The sequence below is a fragment of the Gopherus evgoodei genome, chromosome 1 (genome assembly GCF_007399415.2).
Source record: "Gopherus evgoodei ecotype Sinaloan lineage chromosome 1, rGopEvg1_v1.p, whole genome shotgun sequence".
Classification (NCBI taxonomy): Eukaryota; Metazoa; Chordata; order Testudines; family Testudinidae; genus Gopherus; species Gopherus evgoodei.
Genome location: NC_044322.1, coordinates 162,289,689 through 162,312,498, shown reverse-complemented (window position 1 = coordinate 162,312,498; position 22,810 = coordinate 162,289,689). Strand labels below are relative to the sequence as shown.

At 39.3% G+C, this 22,810-nt stretch overlaps 1 protein-coding gene across 5 annotated transcripts in view; it reads right to left on the bottom strand.

Moving 5' to 3' along the window:
• Window positions 1-22,810, bottom strand: part of BRWD1 (bromodomain and WD repeat domain containing 1) — a 134,477-nt gene that overhangs the window by 100,756 nt on the left and 10,911 nt on the right. For 3 of the 5 annotated variants that reach the window (XM_030577639.1, XM_030577632.1, XM_030577624.1), the window contains exons 8-15: window positions 22,433-22,654; window positions 15,203-15,303; window positions 11,512-11,582; window positions 9,539-9,639; window positions 7,340-7,380; window positions 2,715-2,813; window positions 1,317-1,467; window positions 595-729 (exon numbers count right to left, since the gene is read on the bottom strand). In XM_030577639.1, coding sequence (XP_030433499.1) covers window positions 595-729; window positions 1,317-1,467; window positions 2,715-2,813; window positions 7,340-7,380; window positions 9,539-9,639; window positions 11,512-11,582; window positions 15,203-15,303; window positions 22,433-22,654 — 921 coding nt within the window. Of the gene's footprint in view, window positions 1-594; window positions 730-1,316; window positions 1,468-2,714; window positions 2,814-7,339; window positions 7,381-9,538; window positions 9,640-11,511; window positions 11,602-15,202; window positions 15,304-22,432; window positions 22,655-22,810 lie in introns of those variants that run through there. The other 2 variants (XM_030577646.1, XM_030577655.1) reach the window with 2 other exon arrangements.

The following is a 22,810-nucleotide window of genomic DNA, read 5'->3' as shown; positions in this document are numbered from 1 at the left end:
GAACTACAATAGCTAAAAACATGCTTTTTACAAAGCTTTATATTTTTTAACAAAGACACTAATATCATATGCTACTTTTTAAAGCACCTCACTGCTATAGCACTTTACAAATATATCCTCAAGACAAAATGCAAGATACAAAGCCAATCCCTTATTGTCTACATCTAGAAAGGAACAAAAAAAGTGTGAACAGTGGTTATACTAGCACAACTTGGGGAAAAAATAAGTTATTTAAAAGTGGAGAAGGATGGGCTAAGACACCTGTCAAGAATAAAGTGAGCTCCATATAGTTTGGCGAACCATAAAAAAAAGGAACCGTCACTTGCTGACTTAAATGACAGTAGCATTCTTAAAGACACAGCTAACAATGTAATTACTTGTCAGAATGAGCCTTGAGGTGCTGGCCTAAATATGACAAGGGACTACACAGGGTAAGGGCTTTCAAGACCAACAGGGCCAAATTAAAGTCAAACCACCATTTTAGAAGCCCCAAAAGTGAGAAGAGTGGGGGAGAGAAGATGCTCTGATCACAATTGCTCAAACATGTTGCATATCCTAAAAAAGGCAGAGGAATATATAATAATTTGATCTTACCATGTTAAAATAATGCTTAGTTTTGTTGCCCTTTGTAATATCCCATATAAAGATATTGCCATCATGGCCTGCAGATAACATAATCCTTGAATCAAAAGGGTGAGTCTCCAACACAAATACTTCATCCGTATGTCCCTATTTTAATATGGAAAAATAGGCATACAAAAATCACAAGTTTACAATTAATATGTTAGAGAGTTCTGAATTCATGCATCTTAAACTTTTAAGACCCTCAGACCCTCCAGACTGCCTTCAGAAATCTGAGAACTTTTGGTGGTCCAAAATTCAAGCAATTGTGGAAGTGACAAACACTGTAGATGGGTGCAGTAGTCAAGGAACCTTGTGACAGAGAAAGACTGTTTTTGAACCATACGACTGGCTGGATTCAAACAAAGATGGCCACATACATACTTAATTTAAAAAAAAATGGGATTTGATATTTACTGGAGAAAAGTCTCAAGCTTTTCCCTGTTTCACAGGGAAGTTAGGCTCAATATTATTGTTTTGCACACACTGGGATTTTTTTTTTTTTTTGTGTGGAATAGAAGCTGTTGGGTTTTGGGTTTTTTTTTTTAAAATAAGCACTATTCATGCATTATATTCAGATACAAGCTTCCAAGACAAATCAAATTTAATGACCAATTCAACATGCAAATGCCACTTTAATACTAACGAGAGAGAAAGGCTGCATATTTTAAAAAGCAGGTAAGATCATTACATACCACCATATCATGAAGTAATTGCCCAGTATAAGAATTCCAAACTTTCAGCAGATGATTATTCACAGCAGTAACAACAAAATTATCATTTTGATTCCAAGCTATCATTGTTACTTTTGGCTTCATAAATCTGTCTTCTTCTGAATGAGAGTCACTATTTAAAAAAAACAGAGCCAGTGTAAGTATAACTTTTAAAATAAGTGTTCATTTCAATATCTAAACAAATATTGAACTCTGTTGTGATGTTAAAAATCAGATATACTGAACTAAGGATTAAAATCTAGTAGCGACTTGTCCACTATTTTGATATTTCTGCAGTAACTTGACCATGGAATGTGCTGATATCTTAAACTTTAAATCTGAGTTCTCTTGCTTTGGTAGGTTTTACTTTAAATCACAAAATTGCGTGCAAAACAAGTGTTTTTTAAATTTAATGGAAATATACCACTGACATGTTTTAGGCTCAAAATGTTAGTAAACCCACTGAAGAACGGATACTTAAAAAAAAAATCCTCCCAACAGTCCAATGATGTTCAGATATCTTATTTCACCCTTTGTTTTAATTAGGTAAGCTTCATGAGAATTGGATGTCTGTGTAAGTTGTCACACAGTACAGTTCAATACGAAATTTATTAGAATACTGAAGTAAAGAATCAGAATGAACTATAAGGATACGAGAAACCAAGGACCTGGGACTCTCAATCTGCTCTGAACTCTGACTCTAAATTACTCTTGCTTCTCTTTTAAAGAAAAAGGCTGTTGAACCCACTTTGTGTGTCTTAATTCACAGTCCCTACATGTGCATGTCAAAAAGATTTTTTGAAAACAAGAGACATAAAATAAAACAAATTCAGTTCACTGAATGTTGGCCTCTGAAGAAGGGATGGGAAAGCACTGGTAAAGTTTAGTATATTTCATAGGGTGCACAAAATTACCTCCATCTTTTAGATGGAGCCCATATGAAACTGACTTCCTCAAAATTAGGAGCACATTTAGATTTTTGGAATTTTCATTTTGAAACTCTGGGAGCAGTTTGTGATGCCACAATATGTGGGTGAAAACTAAAGAACACTTTTGGAAAAAAAATAAAATTGCTATGCTAATTAAAGCAAAACAAGTTATGATAAAGTTACAATTTATAGTAGGAACAGGGCTTCTGGATTGCTAGAAAGGAATCAGATGCAGCAGGCTTCAGTAAAGAATGGGCATTTTTCTTCTGAAGAAGAAAATGGATATTATATGGAAGAGGAACTTCTTTAATACACTGATCAAAAAACAACACACATACTTACTTACATTAAAAGGTGCAGAATTTAGATTAGATTCCAAGCAGATATAGTGAATCTTTCAGAGTACCCCGACTCCCCATAAACACACATAAACAGAAGACACTCAGCCTACCCTGGTAACCGATCAGCCATATCTAACAAGATGCTCCTCCATTCTGTTTGCTGGAAATGCCAGATATGGGCTGTTCCATCTCTGCTGCCACTTATAAACCTTGAAATAATTGTAAAAGATTTTATCTAGTACACAAAAGTATAGTCACAGTATTTCTACTTAAAAATACACCCATCTAGAGTTCTGGGGGCATAAACACAAGGTTAAATGAAACCCACAAAATGGAATAACGACCAAAACAAGTTATCTTTCCAATCCAAGCTTAGACTCTCCAACAACCCAAACTCAGACTTCTTTCCCAGAGAAAGCCTAAGAAAAGGATGAGCTTTCTATGTGAGCTCCAGGTCAACAAATCTGAGAACTGGCAGAACAACAGGAAAACAAGTTCTGAGTTAAGGACTCTTCATGAAAAACCTATCTCCAGTCCTTCCTTGTTAAATCAAAACATTTAGCTCAAATGCTGTGGCATCAGACAGAGAAAGGCAGCCTGAGATATCCAGGATGCAATTCATGTAGGGCTTTACAGATCAAAAATAATATTTTAAAATTGCACTGGGAAAGGCACTGCAACAAAGGGTAGATTTATGCCTGAGCTCCATCCATATCCTGCATGAGAAGCACAAGTAAGCAAGAAAGCGGCCATACTTTCTACGATTATAATTTCTGGATTGCATAAAATAGTAGCCTCATGTAGATATCACTGGGTTACTGCAACATGAAAATGCCAAAGACAAGGATTACTGTAGAAAAAGCCATATTTATACGGAAAAACTGCAATCTCCAGGCTAGGTGTAAATTACAAAAGCATTCTTAGTCACTGTTGTCTAGGTCTCCAGTAAAAAACAAAAAAGTTTGCAATTCATGGTTCCAATATGCCACTTATCAATATGCCACTCAGTTACTGTCTTAGATCTTTTCTGCATTTAAAGTAATAAGATCATACACATTCATTTTATTATAATATAATAATAGCACTTTGGTTCCATTAAAAACACCCCTACATTTTTGTAAAATCCTTTTTCTATAAAACCATACTTAAAGAAAAAAGTTAAAATGATTTCATACAATTTTATTAAAGACATTGCTGTTTCCAGACTCTGCTTTAATTTCCTGATCAAAAACACATTGCAAAATTAGGGTGGTTTGCTGAAGCCACTAACAAAACAAAAAAGCTGAGCAGACAGCAGTGCAATGTCATAGCAATACTTGGCATACTTCACCAAATAAGTCCATTTCTTAGGGTATGTCTACACTACGGGATTATTCCGATTTTACATAAACCAGTTTTGTAAAACAGATTGTATAAAGTCGAGTGCACACGGTGACACAAAGCACAATAATTCGGCGGTGTGCGTCCGTGTACCAAGGCTAGCGTCAATTTCTGGAGCGTTGCACTGTGGGTAGCTATCCTGTAGCTAACCCATAGTTCCCGCAGTCTCCTCCGCCCATTGGAATTCTGGGTTGAGATCCCAATGCATGATGGTGCAAAAACAGTGTCACGGGTGATTCTGGGTAAATGTCGTCACTCATTCCTTCCTCCATGAAAGCAATGGCAGACAATCATTTCACGCCCTTTTTCCCTGGAATGCCCTGGCAGACGCCATAGCATGGCAACAGTGGAGCCCATTTTGCCTTTTGTCACTGTCACCGTATGTGTACTGGATGCCGCTAACAGAGGCGGTACTGCAGCGCTACACAGCAGCATTTATTTGTCTTTGCAAGACAGCAGAGACAGTTACCAGTCGTTCTGTACCATCTGCTGTGCCATTGTAAATTGGCGATGAGATGACGGCTATCAGCCGTTTTGTACCATCTGCTACTGTCATGGGTGCTCCTGGTTGAGGTCGACCGAGGGCGCAAAAACAAAAATGGGAATGACTCCCCGGGTCATTCCCTCCATTATGTTGTATCTAAAAATAGAGTCAGTCCTGCCTAGAATATGGGGCAAGTGTGCTAGAGAACCAGTGTACTAGAGAGAGCACAGCCGCTTTGTGTCAGACCCCGCAGAAATGATGAGCTGCATGTCATTCTAGGGGGTGCCCCGGCAACCACCCCATCCGTTGCTTCCCTGCTCCCCCAACCCTCCTGGGCTACCGTTGCAGTGTCCCTCCCATTTGTGTAATGAAGTAATAAAGAATGCAGGAATAAGAAACACTGACTTTTAGTGAGATAAAATGAGGGGGAGGCAGCCTCCAGCTGCTATGATAGTCCAGGTAGGACATTAAACGGTGCGGGGGAGAGGAGCCCAGCATCCCGCTGCTATGATAGTCCAGGCAGTACAGAATCTTTTCTTTAGACATGAGAAGTGGGGGGCTGATGGAGCTCAGGCCCCAGTTGCTATGATGAAGACAGTTACCAGCCGTTCTGTACCATCTACCGGGAACGACCGAGAGTCACTCCTATTTTTACCCAGGTGCCCCCGGCCGACCTCACCTGAGGCCAGCCAGGAGCACTCACAGGATGATGACAAGAACGGCTATCAGTCCTTTTGTACGGTACCGTCTGCCACCGGGGAAGGGAGAGGAGAGGATGTTGCTGTTCACTGCTGCTGCACCGTGTCTACCAGCAGCATGCAGTAGACATAGGGTGACATATAAAAAAAATCAAGAAACTATTTTTTCCCCTTTTCTTTCACGGGGGGGAGGGAGGGGCTAAATTGACAAACTATACCCTGAACCACCCCGGACAATGCATTTGACCCTACAGGCATTGGGAGCTCAGCCAAGAATGCAAATTATTTTTGGAGACTGCGGGGACTGTGGGATAGCTCGAGTCCTCGGTACCCCCTCCCTCCCTCCTTGACCATCCATTTGATTCTTTGGCTTTTCACTACGCTTGTCACACAGCACTGTGCTGTGGACTCTGTATCATAGCCTGGAGATTTTTTTCAAATGCTTTGACATTTTGCCTTCTGTAACAGAGCTCTAATAGAACAGATTTGTCTCCTTTGGATTTGGAACTGCATCGCCACCCGTGCTGAACAGAGCTCCAAGCTGTGCAAACAGGAAATGAAATTCAAAACTTTGCGGGGCTTTTCTTGTCTACCTGGCCAGTGCATCCGAGTTCAGACTGCTGTCCAGAGCGACCACAATGGTGCACTGTGGGATACCATCGATTTGCGGCCACACTTACCCTAATCCGATATGGTAATACCGATTTCAGCGCTACTCCTCTCGTCGGGGAGGAGTACAGAAACCAGTTTAAAGAGCCCTTTATATCGATATAAAGGGCATCGTTTTGTGGATGGGTACAGCATTAAATAGGTTTAACGCTGCTAAAATCGGTTTAAATGCATAGTGTAGACCAGGCCTGAGATTGTAAGTTCCTTAGTGCAGGAACTGAGTCTATCTTTGTCTCTGTAGAGCACAAAGTATAATGGGGTCCAAATACTTGGTTGGCCCTGTGGGCATTATGATAAAATTAAACAGTTTCTTCTTACTACTTCCTTCCCCTGAAGCCTTAGATCCAATTAGGGGGCTTCTAGCGGATGTGATGCAGAGGTGTAGCGTTCCTAGCATCTGAAACGGAAAAGGGGTGGCAAAAAGGTACTGCTGGAGCTGATAAGCAGGCTAAATGGAGAGTATGCCATGCAAGACTGGATTATGCATAGGGAAACTGATGCTCAGATGAGGGAAAGAGAAGGTGCCTGTGATATAACTTGACACTAGCACGATACAGCACATCTCTAGGTGTGGGAAGAGAAGCCGGTACTGGAAGGTTTGTGTAGCAAGGAGGTTGGGAGGGGGAGGGGGTGGAAGATCCTGGCAATGTCGAAGAATGAGCAATCTTCTGTAAGGATCCCCAGTAGCAGGAGCTAGCAAATCAAAGTGTTCTCCCTTCCCCTGTTACATCAAACCCAATATTCAGGATCTCTCTCCAACAAGCTACCAAAGAGCCAGTTAAACAAAATAAGACACTACACACAAAAAAGGGGAAAAAAGCAGCTTTACAGACATCTTAAAATGTGACTGAAAGGATATACCAACCTGGACAATCCAGACAGCGTCCTTTGCTTAAATATATGCACTGCTGCTTTGTAAGATTTATGGGTGTGGTTTTTAAAACTGCTCAGCATGAGTTAACTCTGCTCCCATTTAAGACAGCGAAAATTTTACCATTGTCTTAAATGGCAGAAGCAGAGTTAGGCCAATGTTTGCTGCTTTGAAAAGCCAACCATTAATTCTTATTAGATATATGACAACACTTTCCCATATAATAATAATAATGTTAAAAAAATCAGTTTATCCAAATAGAAGATATGTTAAAAGGGGGGAGGGATAGCTCAGTGGTTTGAGTATTGGCCTGGTAAACCCAGGGTTGTGAGTTCAATCCTTGAGGGGGCCATTTGGGGAACTGGGGTAAAAATCTGTGGATTAGTCCTGCTTTGAGCAGGGGGTTGGACTAGATGACCTCCTGAGGTCCCTTCCAACCCCAATATTCTATGATTCTATGAAAAGCACAGAGCTGAAATTAAAGTGAACGCTGCACTCCAGAGAAATATAGGTCATCCTTCAAATTACAGCTATATCAGATTTTCTTAGCTGAGCTCTCCATGAGCGTGACAATAGGTATTTAATGCCAAAACATTTAAAGGACATATTTACATGTTGAGTATTGCAACATACCTATCACCACCGTTCGAAAACTGAATGCTGTCAACTTTGTCCTGCAAAAGAAAGAAGTTTTAAAGAGAGAAAAGTTAGAAGTTAAATTATTTTTAATGGAGAACTTAATTTCTTTTAGGAAATGTACGTAGCCTTCTTTACAAAAGAAGTTAACATACAGGATCAGAAACAAGTATTAGCCCGAATGTGATCTCTTCTGCAACACACTGCAGAAAACTGTCCCATCGCAGAAAATAAACAGGTTTCAGAGTGGTAGGCGTGTTAGTCTGTATCAGCAAAAACGAGGAGCCCTTGTGGCACCTTAGAGACTAACAAATATATTTGGGCATATGCTTGCGTGGGCTAAAACCGGATGAACCCATTCTTACATTTAAAACTTCGAACAGCTTCAGTCATTTAAAAAATTAACCTGCCAGAAAAAAAAAAAATGTTCTCTTCTCCTTGGACTAAATATAGAATTCTCTCCACGAACCACATGCGCCCATGGCCCAGGACATGCACTACCCTGTCCTGCACAAGTGATAAGTTTAAGGTATGCTAAAAAGCAACTTATGAGCTCTGGAAATGGGATTTTCACACCAAGTGAGTACACCACTTTCCAACCAGACACAATTCTTGTTTCTAACCTTGAAAATTACCATGGTATCTGTCTTTAAAACTGACATGCAGAGGTGTTTTAAACACATTTGATAGTTTTGTATCTTTCAGAGTCCTGTACAGCTGGACTCATGGTGCTAAAGACGCCTTACTTCATAGGCGAATGATGCATAAAAAAAATTAAAAACTCAAACCCTATTTTATAAAGCATGCGGTACGCATTATATATCACACCTTCATGTATTAAGATTTATTGGCACAGAAGTAATGTAACCATTCCCAACTCATACTGCTAAAACCATGGTCCTATGGAATTACATATTACCTGCCCCTCCACTCCCACCTTCATTCTCTCTGCATATACATCTCTCTCTCTAAAAAAATGGTATAATACACAAATTAAGTAAGCAAGCATGCTTGCTGGTCTACATTCCTCTAATGCTTCTGCACCCATAATAGAGGGTAGATATCTTGTTCCTACAGGAGATAAGCAATAAACAGGGGAAGAACACTAAATGAAGTTACCAAATAAGGCAGCAATAACACTTACAAGAACCAAAGGAGAGAAGCTAAGTTTTTATGTTGCGGAGGAAGACCCAAGATCACAATGTCTATAAACACAGGGGACCAAATTCTCAAAACACTAAGGCCTCCTTTTATAGTTCTGCAAGTGTAAAGTAAGGATAAATGTAATTTATTCTTGCTTTAAGGCTCCTTTACACTTCCAGAGCAGGATAAATGTGAATCAGGTTCCAGAGAACATCTATAAAGGAAGGACTTTTATTTTATTTTTTAAAGCAGGGACCATGCTAGAAAATACTTAGGCTAGCCATTAAGGAAGTTATTAACAGTAAGAGCAATTGAAGAGAAAATTGGGCACCATCACTGTAGATACTCAGTAGGTTACATAAGCCATTAGGGGAACCAGTGTTGGGAGCAGTCCTATCAAATACAGGGAGTCAGACTATTGCAACTCAAGTGGCCTTTAGTGGTCCTAATACTTAAGTTGTAAGAAGAAATATTTATTGAAAATACCCACTAACTGTATTTCTGATCTAAAATATTAACTGAATTTCAAGTTATACCATACAGTATTGCAAGCTTAAATCCGTAAGTGATAAATACAATCATTTTAGCACGTATACCCTATTATGTATTAAGTGTGTACTTTCATTCGTGATGCATTATGTCTTGCATGTTTAACATTAAAACCTGATACAAATTCTAATGTAAAACATGCAAGATGCATGTACTTCCATTTGCGGTGCAGTAATAAATTACACTTCTACAGTGGTATAAATGCAAAGGAGGCTTAAAACAAGAACATTTACCTTACTTTACACCTGCAGAACTGTATAAGGAGGCCTTAGTGTATGAAACATACTTAAAATAAAACACTTAAAATATCATTGTGATATGCTCCCTCAATTCATTAAACCCATATAAGTGTTTCAAGTTACTGTCACTTAGATTTTCAGACCAGTATACAAAATTTTAATCCAGTAAACTTTTAAAACCACATCTAGAATGCTGCTAGAAGCCCCACCACAGTTCTTTAAGTATTTTAAATAGGTGACCTGTAGATTTAACAATCTTACTTACAGCATGGCTTTCCAGTTCAGCTATTTTTTCAGGTGTTTCAGAGCCAAAAAAATACATCCTGATAACATGATCTGTACTGCCTGTTGCTAGAAACGTACCACCTGAAAATTCAAACAATAATTAAAAAGCTGACGTGGATAAGAATTTTCATTTGTTACAATATCAGGTAGAACATGATAGATAAAAATTTTGACAGGTGTCAAATTTCTTGTTCTTTTCCCACTATACAAATGTGGGGTGAAACTTCATTTTTCTTAACAAATCCTTTTTTAGCCATAAATAATAAAAAAGTAAAATCATTAAATTTTAGTATGAAAAATTAAAGGGAAGTGTAATAGTGAGAACTTTCTAAAACAAGGTTGCAGCTAAAATTATCGACTGTTTTTACAGTAGAAAGACTTCTCCATAGTTCAAAAGAGTGTTATATTGGCTATTCTTCACCGGAAATACCCACATTGTAAATGAAAAGAAGGGTCAAGATGAGAGATTTTATAGCCGGGAAAGAGTAAAAAAAAAAGGGGGGGTGGAGGGGGCAGGATACATTTTTCATTCTCGGGCTTTTGTTTATAAAGGATTCATCCAACCACTGGGAACTGAAAGAAACATGGTCAAAACACATAAGATATTAAGACATGTGCAAAGTGAATGCAAAGCCAGTAAGTTCACATTACACATTCTAAATATACTATTGCCCCCTTGTAAGAATTCTGGTGAATTTCAGGGCCTTACAATTGGTCAGTTTTGGTTACTGGAGAAAAACTGATAGGAAGTCACACTGTGTATTTTAATTACATTACGTACATGTGTCCTGCTTCTCTTAATACAGATGAATCCAACTCCAGAAACCCCAGCTCAGTCACCACCTGGAACAGCTACCTTCAGTGTTGTCCCACCAGGTTTCCAACTGTCCTCTTAACGGCTACAGAACCTTCCCCCTCCTGTATGAGCTATCATCCTCCAATCACAAGCCAGAAAAGCAGCAGCAGATTTGTCACAAACCTTTTGCCAACCTACTGTTTTTGTGCTGAATCTTCAGAGCATTATTGAATGCACAGAGCATATATACAGATACCCACTAATAATGCAAGAGATCATATAGTTCTCTAGGCTGGAGGTATCAATAGGGCGTATCAGTCACGTTCTAGAATGTCATGTAAGAGCCCAACCTTGTATTTACAGCTACACTCTTATTGCCCAACTAGAAAGAGTGCTCCAGAAGTAGCTGATGTGTTCAGCACAGGAAAGGGCAAAGTAACTTGCAAGGTTCAGTTGTAATAAGTTCTTTGTTAAGAAAGTCTTGTCCATTCTTTCCAAGATGCCAAACGTTATCCATCTGCTGGCCTGATCGGCTGTCCCAGAAGAGGCACTACCTGCCTGCAGCCTGCATCCAAGGTGTTATGAAAAGGTTGCAAGGTTCATCTGTGTCTGCTCATCCATGTGGACACTTATGATACTGCCAGGTATAACCCTAATCAGATCAGCAACGACTGCAGGGATCTTGGAGCAAGTATGAAGGAGTCAGGGGTGCAGATTTAGTTTAGATATTGGACTAGATGACCTCCTGAGGTCCCTTCCAACCCTGATAATCTATGAGTCTAAAAACCTAACTGTAAGAGTTGTTAAACCCTGGAATAGGATTCTGCAAGAGATTGTACAATCCCTGTCACTGGAGATTTTTAAAAACAAGTTGGACAAACATCTGTCAGGGTTGGTCAAGATATGCCTTGGGGCAGGGGGCTGAACTAGATAACCTCTAGGTCCATTCTAGCCCTACATTTCTATGATTCTATAAAACAAGGTTTTGTACAAAGAACAGGATAAAGTTACATGGATCCTTACATCCAATTCTGGAGTGTAAGGAGAGGAATAATAAGATTTATTACAAGTGTAGGATGGTTGAAATTGACAGAATGTTTCTGTAGATTAGTGGAAAAAATGAAAAAATGGCCAATATCAACGTGCACACAACTTACCAACGCTAAAAGAAGAACAAAGCATCTGAACTCCAGGCCTGGATTTCTCTGTAAACTTCACTGGCCGATTACTTTAAAAGAAAAAAGTTGCTGAAAAATCAGGACATGCAATGTAAAGATTAAAGGTTAACACAATCTTCCAAAATCTGAGTCCACATTGCCACAAACACATGCACAATCACCAATGTCAAGGATCTAAAGTGATGTACGTTTTCTTCGTGAGAAGTTGGAATTACAGTAAGCTCAGTTTCCACCCAAGACAAATTATTGTGTGTTTGATTTTTCTTTTCTTTTCTTTTTTTTGGGGGGGGGAGGGGAGAAGAGGAGCTGTTGATTACTCGCAGTTAACATGCGATTAACTCAAAAAAATTAATCGCAATTAATCATAGTTTTAATTGCACTCTTAAACAATAGAACACCAATAGAAATTTGAGTATTTTGGATGTTTTTCTACATTTTCATATAGTATTCTGTGCTGTAACTCAAATCAAAGTGTATATTGTTTATAATAAATATTTGCACTGTAAAAATCAAAAAATAGTATTTTTCAGTTGACCTCATACTAGTACTGTAGTGCAATCTCTATCGTGAAAGTACAACTTACAAGTATAGGGATTTTTTTTGTTATATAACTGCACTCAAAAACAAAACAATGTAAAACTTCAGTGTACAAGTTCACTCTGTTCTACTTCTTCTTCAGCTAATCGCTAAGACAAACAAGTTTGTTTACATTTAGGGGAGATAATGCTGCCCACAATGTCACCAGAAAGTGAGAACAGGTATTTGCATGGCACTTTTGTAGCCGGCATTGCAAGGTATTTACGTGCCAGATATATTAAACATTCATAGGCCCTTTCATGCTTCGGACACCATTCCAAAGAACATGCTTCCATGCTGATGATGCTCATTAAAAAAATAACATGTTAATTAAAATTTGTGACTGAACTCCTTGGGTGAGAATTCTATGTCCCATGTTCTATTTTATCTGCATTCCACCACATATTTCATGTTATAGCAGACTCAGATGGATGACCCAGCCCATGCTATTGATTTTAAGAAGACTTTCATGGCACATTTGACAAAAACGCAAAGAAGGTACCAATGTGAGATTTCTAAAGATAGCTACAGCACTCAACCCAAGGTTTAAGAATCTGAAGTGCCTTCCAAAATCTGAGAGGGACGAGGTGTGGAGCATGGTTTCAGAAGTCTTTAAAGAGCAACACTCCGATGCAGAAACTACAGAACCCAAACCACCAAAAAAGAAAATCAACCTTCTGCTGGTGGCATCTGACTCAGATAATGAAAATGAACGTGCGTCAGTCTGCACTGCTTTGGATTGTTATCAAGCAGAACGCATCATCAGCATGCACACATATCCTCTGGAATGGTAGTTGAAGCATAAAGGGACACATGAATCTTTAGCACATCTCTCATGTAAACATCTTGTGACACCTGCTACAAATAGTGCCATGAGAACACCTGTTCTCACTGTCAGGTCACATTGTAAACAAGAAGCAGGCAGTATTATCTTCTGCAAACTTGTTTGTCTGGGTGAGTGGCTGAACAAGAAGTAGGACTGAGTGGACCTGCAGGCTCTAAAATTTTACGTTTTATTTTTGATGGTAGTTTTTTTTCATACATAATTCTACATTTGTAAGTTCAACTTTCATAATAAAGAGATTGGACTATAGTACTTGCACGAGGTGAACTGAAAAATACTATTTCTTTTGTTTTTATATACGGAAAATACTTGTAAAAAAAAAATAAATACACACACCTCTACCTCGATGTAACGCTGTCCTCGGGAGCCAAAATAATCTTACCATGTTATAGCTGAAACCGCGTTATATCAAACTTGCTTTCATCAACTGGAGTGAGCAGCCCTCCCACCCCGCAGCACTGCTTTACCGCGTTATATCCAAATTTCTGTTTTATTGGGTCGTGTTATATCGAGGTAGAGGTTTATAGTGAGCACTGTACTCTTTGTATTCTGTGTTGTAATTTAAATCAATATATTTGAAAATGTAGAAAACATCCAAAAATATTTAAATAAATGTTATTCTACGGCTGTTAAATCATGCAATTAATTCTTTTTTAATCACTTGACAGTCCTATTTTTTTTTTTTTTTTTTTAGATCTATTCATGAATTTATGAATACACACCCTGAAAGGGCAGAGGTAATATGGAGTTCCCCCCACTTTGCGTTTTCTCTCCTTTGCAAATCTGATTTACACATTCCATGACATGTCCAATAAGTGCTATGCTGGAGACACCAGCACCACATACGGTGCTTGGCCTACAGGGGTAAGGTATTTCCCAGGATTCTGCAGTTTCATGTAATTTTATGAGGTGTACAACAGGTTTAAAAATCAAAGTTTTGCAAAGATATGCAACTGTTGAGTAAAACGCTTGGTTTCATGCTCTGTGATGATGCAGTGTCACCAGCTAAGCATGTATTGTAATCACTCATGGAACAGGTACTGATAAATATGGATCTGGGAGAGATAAAAAGGTAAGATTTAAAAAAGTCAGTTATATGCCCAACTTTGTTAATTAAGGAAAAAAATCCTGCAACGGAAATGCTGTTCTACTCCAAAAATTAACTGTACAAATGGCATTGTATGTTTCCATGTTAATTACCTTAATGACTTCCAGAACACCGTTCTTGTTTACAAACCCCCCTCATATTATAAGGCAAGAATTGTGTTTTATATTTGTACATCACTCAGCACAATGGGGGCCAAATCCTGATTGGGAACTTTGGATACAATAATATTAAATGTAAAGTGCTTTGAGATCTGCAGTTGAAATGCACTATAGAAGTAAATATTACTTGTATTTATTTTTTAAAAACTTATTTTTAAACTACTAGCCCTATAAACTAAAACTGGGAACAGAGCGTGAACCTGAGACTTTTCTGTGTCACATATCAGTAAAATGCTCTTTGGGCCAAATTGTGACTTAGTAACACCTTTGCAACTACACTGACTTCACTGGCACAGGCATAAATGACTTCTTTTCACAATCTGAATTACAGGCTTTTTTGATCAAGTACTGGAAGTTTCCACATTAGACATACTGGAACAGTTGAACAAATCTGAGGATTCTGTATTAGGTATTATGAACACTTCCATTGAATAATGTTAAATATATTCTGATCATGTATTTCTGCTTAGTACTAGGAATAGTCTAATTACTAATTTAGTAAACAAATTTCATACCAAAACTGTAAATTGTGTCAGTTATGAATTGAACATGGTAACAGCATCTTTTAAATATATTTGTACACACAAGTTTCATGGAATGAACAAAAGTAGGGGGTCACAGAACAACAGGATTGTCAAACTGAAAGACAGCAAAAATACCTTTACTATATGGGTCTAATATACTAAGATTTTCAATTTTACTTTTCCCATAGTGTTTCTGATGTCGTTAAGAATCTAGTGAATTGGTCTGTTCATTCCTCTGGACAATGAATTGAGCACAATTCTGTAATGAATGCAGTGTGTAATGGCACTTAAAAAAATATTCTATAGGCTGCTGCATGGGATATTTTAAGCTTTTCTATGTGTAAACATCAAAAGATTATTTATATTCAACAAGTCAATTTACACTCCCTAAAATAACTGCCATCTTATAATCAAGAAAGAGAAAATATCTGAAGAGCTAAACAGCAACCCACTTACATACCTGAATTTCATGGAATCTGCATCCCATTGCCAAAAGCAAACTGTTCCATCTGCACCAGTAGAGACCATGTAGCGCATGGAGCCTTTGACCATTGGACTAAACTAAAGTTAAAGCCATACACAAGAAATGTTAAGCTAAAAACTTGCAATTTTTTTTTAATGACAATGTTTCCTGTTTGAAATTCCATAAGAAAATAGGTTAACTTTTTACAAGTTCATATAATTTTGTAATTATTCTAGATTCTAATGAATTGCAACAGTTGAAATTCAATTGCTGACACATACAACAAAGTTATAGGTCCTGAAATAGAAGGTTTTCATCTTAAATTTCCTTTCTAAGTTGGGTTTCTCTTGTGTATTCCAGCCATAACTATATTTAAAAGAAAAAACAGGAAAGTGCAAGAGATGTTTTACTAATTTTAAAAATCTCAATTGACTATCGCAGTTCACTGAAAATGTCAGTGAATCTTTCTAGGTAGCAAACACAGCATTCTAAAGACAATGGAGGAAATCTGCACTAAGCAGGTACTTGTTATACATTCTGTTTTAACCAGGTCATACACTTAAACTAGCATTATCTAACCATTTACAGGTAACTTGTTCTGTACATGTAATTTCACATGCTGATGCTTTTCTTTAAGGATACTGATTCAAACGTACGCAGGTGACTACTTCTTTAAGAAGAGCTACACAGGAGATGTGAAAAGCAACATACAGAGTGGTTAACTTTTTCAACTCTTCCCAACACCAAAAACCTTATGCAATTTTGTAAAAGTAGTATTAAAGTCACAAAGTTTAGCTACAGCCAACAAGAAAATTCAACACAACTGTCTCAGGTACAAATACTCAACAAATCCACCAGCCTACTCGCATTCTGCATTTTAAAAGTCATGTATAATGCGTGCTGAGACAAAGCAATGCTTACAAGCACCACAGACTGTGCAGGAATGAAAAGGAACCTCAACTCCAGAGTGCTGGAGGGAAATAGAATTGGGTGAAAGAGCTTATCTTCTATTGATTTCTGTAAGACAAGGGTGTGGTAAAGATGCCAGCCTTCCGCTCCCCTCCCTCAAACCAGCCTGCACTGGTGGCAAGTTGTATAAATTTTCTAATAAATAATCTGCTGTATGATTTGTTAAAAGTGGAGTTTAAGGTCTTAAAATATGCAAAGTTTGAAAGACTATGATTAAAACACAGTACTCACATTAAAGTACATTATATATTGAAAGTAGAGTAGATTACCTACTACACACACAACAGAACATACAGAATAATACACTTATGATTGTTTCTTCCCAAAATACGAGTCCTATGTTTGCGTGTTTTAAGATAAAGTCAGAAACTGTGGACTGCTGTTTCTCAAGCGTGGGGTGTTTTTCTTAACACATTATCAAATCAATTTAATTCTGAAATATAAAGTTTTGGAATATTTTATGGTGTAAGTTTAAAATAAATTGATATTAAATCTGAGAAATAGTTCTTTGAAAGAAATATCCCTTGCAATATTCACAACATCCTAACATGCAAGTGGGATGTGAAACTGATTAGTCTATTTTTACTCTAAACTGAGAGAAATGGAAACAATTTAAGTGACAAGAGGACAGTATTTTAAAGCCTTGATTTTAATAATTTATGTTGACATAAAACAGTTGAAGTAGTGTGTTTTCGTGCATATGAGTTTTATTTTTGTTTTGTATCATTCAGTATTAATGTATTTTCTCAAATAAAATATGTAAATTTTACCCTAATATTGTCCTTTTATTAAAAAAGAACCAAAACTATTCTTTCATTAACTTCAGTGGGAGAAGGGGTTATGTCAGAAAACCACAATAACTTTCATTAGGTCCCCCGCCTCCAATGGATTTAGAAGCCAAACTTTAGGCACCTATAGTTTTGAAAATTCTGACCTTAGTACCGGTAAAAAATGTCAATACCATACATACACTTTGAAAGAAAATTCAGTCATGTCAAAATCACAAAGTTTAAAATAACCTGCCACATTTACCTGCCACTCTACTGCTGCTCCCCCTCCAACCTATCAGAACATCAATTTGCTGTAAAATGTTTACTGGATGAATTAGGAGTTATTTGTCTCAAAGTAATTTGTCTCAAAATACAAAAGTAGTAACTAATTTTCATTGTCAGAGGGTATTAACATAACAGAGCCATTAAGTCCAGGCTCTCATCACACGGACAGCAGAATTTCCCTAGACTTTGGCCACCAGCTGAGAGAGTCAGGTACTTGTCCTCCTATAAGCTAGCTAATCTTAGTGCTTCCTCTGACTAGTCTAACTGCTATTACTGAATTAATTTCTCTTTAGCTTTCCTGACTCAACACAAAAACATCCCTGGTCATGTCTACACTAAAGGCATTACAGCAGCACTGCTACACCACTGAAACTATTACCTACCAGCTCTGTGTTCTTGGGGAACCAGGGTGCAGCACCTAGCCTGTCTGACTCATGAAAGACCTTCCCCCCACCCACCCTCTGCTTGAACCAAAGCCAATCAGAAGAAAGATTTATAAAAAGCAATGAAAAGGCAGTGGGGGAGACACCTAAAAGCCTCTGGACAAGGGTGACAGCATTAAGGAAACTCCCCTAGCCTCATCTGCATCAAAGATGGGACAGGGAGGCATCGCCATTAGCATACAGAATAGAGAACAGAGATTCCAAGGCAAGAACCACACTGAACCATGGGACCAGAAAAGCACTGCATCATAGGGGATCTCTGCTCCAGATGTTAATGAACCCACACCTGCACATACCCAGCTCAGCAATTATCAGACCAATTCTAGAAATAAATCCTTTACTGGTATCCAAAATACAGAAGCTGCCTGCCTAATTGCATTGGGAGCTCCCTGGAAAGAACACCGCCCACTGCAGGAATGATCAGCTCCTATTGTCTAGCCTGAACAAAACAAAACTTTGGTATACATCTTTACCTCCATATAATGCTGTCCTCGGGAGCCAAAAAAAAAAAATCTTATAATGCGGTTTCACCCATAACGTTATATCAAACTTGCTTTGATCCGCTGGAGAACGCAGACCCATCCGCCCCGGAGCGCTGCTTTACCGCGTTACATCTAAATTTGTGTTATATCGGGGTAGAGATGTATTCCTATGAGCCATCAGTTTACCCATAAACAAATCTAGTGTTCTCCCTTGAACCACTGTTCTTTCTCTACAAAAACTCCTACCCATACTCAAGTGTTTTAATGCCTGGATCCAAAATCTGCATCAGTTCCACTGGGACTTCATCTTCTGCTGACTGATCGTGCTGGGGGCTCTGCCTGTCTCCAGCACTCCGATCCCTCAGCTACCACCACCACCTGGGAACCCCAATAGATTCAAGCTTCATAGAGTGATGAGACCTCATCTCTCTTGATATAGCCTTCTGACCCTGACTTGCGAGATCAGTTATAGTTTTCTAAACCTTTTATAATTAAATTTAAGTTAGATTTAATATTAATGTTTTGGTTTTTTGGCTCCCCTATAATTATTACCTGGCAATAAATAACTTTCATGGTTAAGCTGGTTGCTTCTCTCTCCCCCCTTCTCGCGGGCTTTTTTTTGGCTTCCTCATTTCCTCTGCAGCAATGCTCCTCATACCTAAAATCAAGATGCCTGCAGTGCAAAACAATCTTGTGGGGTTTGCTCATTGGGTGGGTTACTACCAGAACAATTATAATCTGAAAGTGGGGATACCGAATGAAAATGGGACATATGAGTCTGCTGAGTCCAGGGGCATATAAGGGTGGCAGATTGAAAGTGCTGCTCGATCCAGCTTGTTCAGGTATGCTCTATTCTGGTGCAGGGCCCATGGCATTTGAGGGTGACAGCTTGAAGGTGCTGTTCAACCCAGCCTGCTGAATCCAAGGGCCTATGAGGGCGACAGCCTGGAAATGCTGCTCGACCCAGCCTACTGAGTCCAGTGACATAAAATGAGTTAGCTTGGAAGTGCTGATTAATCCAGTCCTCTCAGATCTGGTCTACATTACGAGTTTATCTCAAATTTAGCAGCGTTAAACCGAATTAACCTTGCACCCGTCTACACAACGAAGCCCTTTACTTCGATATAAAGGGCTCTTAATATCGATATCTGTACTCCACCCCGACGAGGGGAGTAACGCTGAAATCAGTATTGCCATTTCAAATTAGGGTTAGTGTAACTGCAATTCGATGGTATTGGCCTCCAGGAGCTATCCCACAGTGCACCATTGTGACCACTCTGGACAGCAATCTGAACTCGGATGCACTGGCCAGGTAGACAGGAAAAGCCCTGCAAACTTTTGAATTTCATTTCCTGTTTGCCCAGCGTGGAGTTGATCAGCATAGGTGACCATGCAGTCCCAGAATCAAAAAAGAGCTCCAGCATGGACCGTACGGGAGATACTGAATCCGATCTCTGTATGGGGAGATGAATCTGTTCTATCAGAGCTCAGTTCCAAAAGACAAAATGCCAAAACATTTAAAAAAATCTCCAAGGCTATGATGGGCAGAGGCCACAACAGGGACTCGACACAGTGCTGAAACTTAAGGAGCTGAGACAAGTGTACCAGAAAGCCAAAGAATGAAATAGATGCTCACGGAGGGCAGGGCGACTGACAACTGTAGCTATCCCACAGTTCCCACACTCTCCGAAAACCATTTGAATTCTTGGCTGAGCTCCCAAAGCCTGAAGGGTCAAAAATATTGTTGCAGGTGGTTCAGGGTATATGTCGTCGCCGCCCCACTCCCTCTGTGAAAGCAAAGGGAACAAAATCATTTCTCGCTTTTTCAATGTCATCGTATGTCTACTGGATGCTGCTGGCAGATTCAATACTGCAGCACTACACAGCCACATTCCCTTCCCTTCCTTTGCCTTGCAGATGGCAGACGGTACAGTAGGACTGATATCCGTTATCGTCGTCCCGTGAGTGCTCCTGGCTGGCCTCGGTGAGGTTGGCCGGGAGCGCCTGGGCAAAAATTGGAATGGCTCCAGGTCAGTCTCTTCTTTAAGCTTTGTCTAATGGAGATTCACTCCTGCCTGGAATATCATAGCAGCTGGAGGCTGCCCTCCCCTCCCCGCTTTGATCTCTGCTTGCAGACACAATAAAGTCAGTGTTGTTTCTTATTCCTGCATTCTTTATTACTTCATGACACAAATGGGGGGATCACTGCCACGGTAGCCCAGGAGGGGTGGGGGAGGAGGGAAGCAATGGGTGGGGTTGTTGTAGGGGCATCCCCTAGAACGGCAAGCAGCTCATCATTTCTGTGGGATGTCTGGGGCTCTGCCGCAGAGGGGCCAGTTGCCTCTCTGGTTCTTTAGTAGGCTTGCCTGATATTCTAGGCACGACTGACTCTCCATTAGACAAAACTTGAAGAGGAGAATGACCTGGGGAGTCATTCCCATTTTTGTCCATGCGCCCCCAACTGACCTCACCGAGGCCGGCCAGGAGCGCCCATGACAGCAGCGATGGTAGAGTATGACTGGTAACTGTCATTGTCAACTTGCAAAGCAGCAGACTGTACAGTAGAGCTAGTAACCATTTTTGCTAACTTGCAAAAGGCAAGGGGATGCTGCTGTGTAGCACTACAGTACTGCATCAGCCAGCAGCATCCAGTAGACATATGGTGACAGTGAAAAAAGGCTGAACGGGCTCTATGGTTGCCGTGCTATGGCATCTGCCTGGGCAATCCAGGGAAAAGGGCGCGAAATGATTGTCTGATGTTGCTTTCACAGAGGGAGGATTGACTGATGACATTTACACAAAATCACCCGTGACACTGTTTCTGCCCATCATGCATTGGGATCTCAACCCAGAATTCCAATGGGGGAGGAGACTGCGGGAACCATGGGATAGCTACCCACAGTGCAACACTCTGGAAATCAACGCTAGCCTCGGTACATGGACGCACACCGCCGAATTAATGTGCTTAGTGTGGCTGCGTGCACTCAACTTTATACAATCTTTTTCCAAAAACTGGTTTCTGTAAAAAAACTGAATAATCCCATAGTGTAGACATACACAAACATTAAAAGAGTGTGTCTGAGGGTGTGTTCGTTCATCTGATTCTAGGGCTGGAACAACCCAGCCCTGGGGAACATTGGTCCTGCAGGATAGCTCCACTGGGAGGGAACTTGCAGAAGGGAGAAGTAGAGCTCCGTATGAGAACATAAGTGACAAAAGCAGAACATTGATAGAATTACAGAAACCCCCCTGTCCCAAGAAGAGTAACCCTAATAAATGAGCATACCCCAAAGTAACGGGTAAATCTGGTAATACTATGCCACTCTAACCCTGTAGCATAGACACAGACTATAGTTATGGAATGGGTTTTTCCTGTCACTGTAATAACTTCAACTTCCAAAGCAGCATTAGCTAGGTCAATGTAAGAACTTTTTTTGTTGACCTAGCTATGTCTACCCCAGGGATTAGGTTGGCACAGCTATGGTGCTCAGGTATAGATTTTTCCACACCCCTGAATGCCCTAGCTTTGTTGGGCTAAGTTTTGATGATAGATCAGGCCTATATTTTTTGTCCAATTTATTTCAGATTTTGTTTATAGGTTTAGTCAGCCTAGAGCCTTCGAGTTTGCTTTTTTTATAAATGGAATTTTGTGATTTGAGAGCTACATGGGGTTGCGACTGGCTTCCTCTCTTAACAACCCCTGGACTTGCTAAAAGTTAAGTGTTTAATGTCTAAACTTCTTTGATTTTTAACATGTCTTGCACTTCAATTTGCTGGAACACTTACGAAAATATTTATATGTACTTTCCTCAAGTCAAGACCTTCACAATATTTAAGCACTGCATGAGTTTGTTTTTTTTAAAAAAACACTACTATCAGCCAAAATTCTAGCTAGTTAGAAGTATAGGGTGTATCAATTAGGCTGAGGAAAGAACAGCAAAATAAATTTGACTTCTGAATGTTGTTTTTTACCATATTGCTGTTTGCTTCTATTTGGTCAACACTTTTCACTTATATACATTTGTCAAAATAAGATACCAGATATTTATCCAATACTACAATTCTTACTAACAGTGAAATAAAACCAGAAGATCAAACAAAACACATTATCTTCTGTTTTACACTAAAACTGTCAATGTTTTTTATAATGAATTTAGAGGCATAAAAAACTAAACATCATTATGGTATTAGTATGTTTTAATGCTTGTGTGCTATTAGATGTTGATAACACAAAGCTATAAGACGAAGGATAGACATGCCCATTAATTAGAAATATACCTGTAAAGATGTAATGGATCCCGTGTGTCCCTGGAGCACAGCAACTGGTGCACAAGTTCTCAGACACCATACCCTGATCATTTTATCACAGCTTCCAGCTGCAATCATAGTGTTTTCATAATTCACAGCCATATCAGAAATCTCGGCTGAATGACCTCGTAGTGTGGCGAGCAACCGGCCATTGTGAGTTGACCAAATTTTCACCAAGCAATCATCTGAACCCTAAGAAAAAAGGGTTACAGAACCTGGCATAAGTTCAAGTTTATACATACTCAAGATACTATCTGCTTCAGTTTTGTCTTTAAAGATGATGAAATCCATTCTGAGTCTGGAAAATTAAGATTTTCTATTAAACCCAGCTTATGCTATTGGTGTTTA